At 39.4% G+C, this 1670-nt stretch overlaps 1 protein-coding gene across 1 annotated transcript; it reads left to right on the top strand.

Moving 5' to 3' along the window:
- The first annotated feature begins 600 nt into the window (after nt 1-600).
- Nucleotides 601-1067, top strand: SCP2D1 (SCP2 sterol binding domain containing 1). Its single transcript, XM_056122110.1, is given in 2 exon segments — nt 601-897; nt 900-1067. Coding segments are annotated over 2 exon segments (465 nt in total).
- The last annotated feature ends 603 nt before the right edge of the window (nt 1068-1670 follow it).

A 1670-nucleotide genomic window follows, 5' to 3' on the forward strand; every position in this document is an offset into this window, starting at 1 on the left:
CTCTGGGTCTTCGCTGTTGATGGGATTACACAGCACTGGGGCATTTGGTGGGTGTAAATCCTACATACTGGAAGATGTGTGTGGGGGATCTGGGTAGAGGAGGCCCAGTCCCAATCCGAGCAGGCTTGGAGATCTACGCCCCGGGTCCCACACACCTGGGTTCCCCCCTTTTACTAGCAGCATCTAGATAAGTCAAATATCACAACTTAAATGTTTACTCAGTTTTGAAGGCATAAAAATAACTTTTCTTCAAGATTGCTTCTGGAGGGTTGGAAAGACAGAAGTCCACAAAACTCATAGCAGCAAAGAACAATCTGGGACCAATTTCCCTTATTCCCAACATGGGGTCCAGTTTGAGGAGATTTATATAATTTTCTTTTTGCTTTTGAAACCAAAAGCCCTGATTGGTTTGGGATGGTGATGGGTTAGATATGCATCACAATAACTTGTTTGACTCCCCATCCCCTGTCATATTTTAGCATTTGCTTGGCCAATAAGACTGGGTCTTAGCTTTGATGTCACAATTTGACTTACAGACAGTAATGTGACCACTCTTGCTCAGAAACCAGATGGAAAGGTCAAGTAGACCAGTGCAGAAAGATGAAGAAGAGAACTGACCACCAACTCAATATCAAAGCAAGGGATAGACTTCCAGACGGCAAGTTCAAGGAGTTAGAGTCAACCCAGGAACCTGCCATGCCACATCCCCTAGAGCTGTAAGAATTCTGGAGTTTCCAGGTCTTCAAGGATATTAGCATTATAGAGGTTGGGGCCCAAGTGGTAAAGAAAGTCAATGCCATTTTTCAAATGGACATCATCAAAGATGGGAAGATCATGTTGCAGTGGACCATTGATTTGAATAATGGGTTCTGGGACATGTATCTAGGATCTGCCAGACTTCCTGACTTCCTGAAGACACTCTCTTCAGCTTTCCAAAATCTGTGTTAAAGGAGATAGTTTTGGGCAAAATGAATCCTCAGAACCATTCCTTGCAAGTCAAAGTGAGTGTCAAAGTTCTGCTTGGCCAGAAATTGGAAAGGGTTTTTATAGACGGAGCTAAATTTTAAGCATAAAAAGATACCAAGGAAGTAATCAAAACTTCTCTCTAATTATAGTGTTGAGTAGAAACCATGCATAAATGGAAGATAAAGCAAAATCTATCCAATAATTTTTTACTCAAATTTTTCCTATTCCAGTTCGATTATTTTTTCTGCTGATAAATAGAGGGTTCTAGAGCAGTAAAGAATGATGGAAGGTATCACCTCAAATCTTTGTCCTTTTCTTAGATTCAGTTTTGCCTAATTTGTGAGCATGAAAGCCACATGTAGAGAAAAGGTGTTGACTGCTGAATTCAGATACTTTAAATGATTGGACTTCTGAAAAAATTATTTTTAATTTGGTGCTTTGGGAAAAGAAGTGAAAAATCATTATTGCACAAGCTTGTACTCCAGCTGATAATTTGGTTATTCACCAAGAATTTAACAAGATTTGAAGAATTCTAACAATACCTTCAAAAGCTGTGTGGGTGGAATTGGGATTTTAGTTGATTAGCATGATTTCTGATTTACTTGCTTGATGTTGAAAGGCCTTAACAATGTCCTAGGACGTTTGTTCTTTGTTTTCTCTTTTATTTTTTCTTTTTTCCCCTGTTTTTGTCTATTCCCAGCAGT

Source organism: Sorex fumeus, unplaced genomic scaffold, assembly GCF_029834395.1.
Source record: "Sorex fumeus unplaced genomic scaffold, SorFum_2.1 ptg000044l, whole genome shotgun sequence".
NCBI classification, from domain to species: Eukaryota; Metazoa; Chordata; class Mammalia; order Eulipotyphla; family Soricidae; genus Sorex; species Sorex fumeus.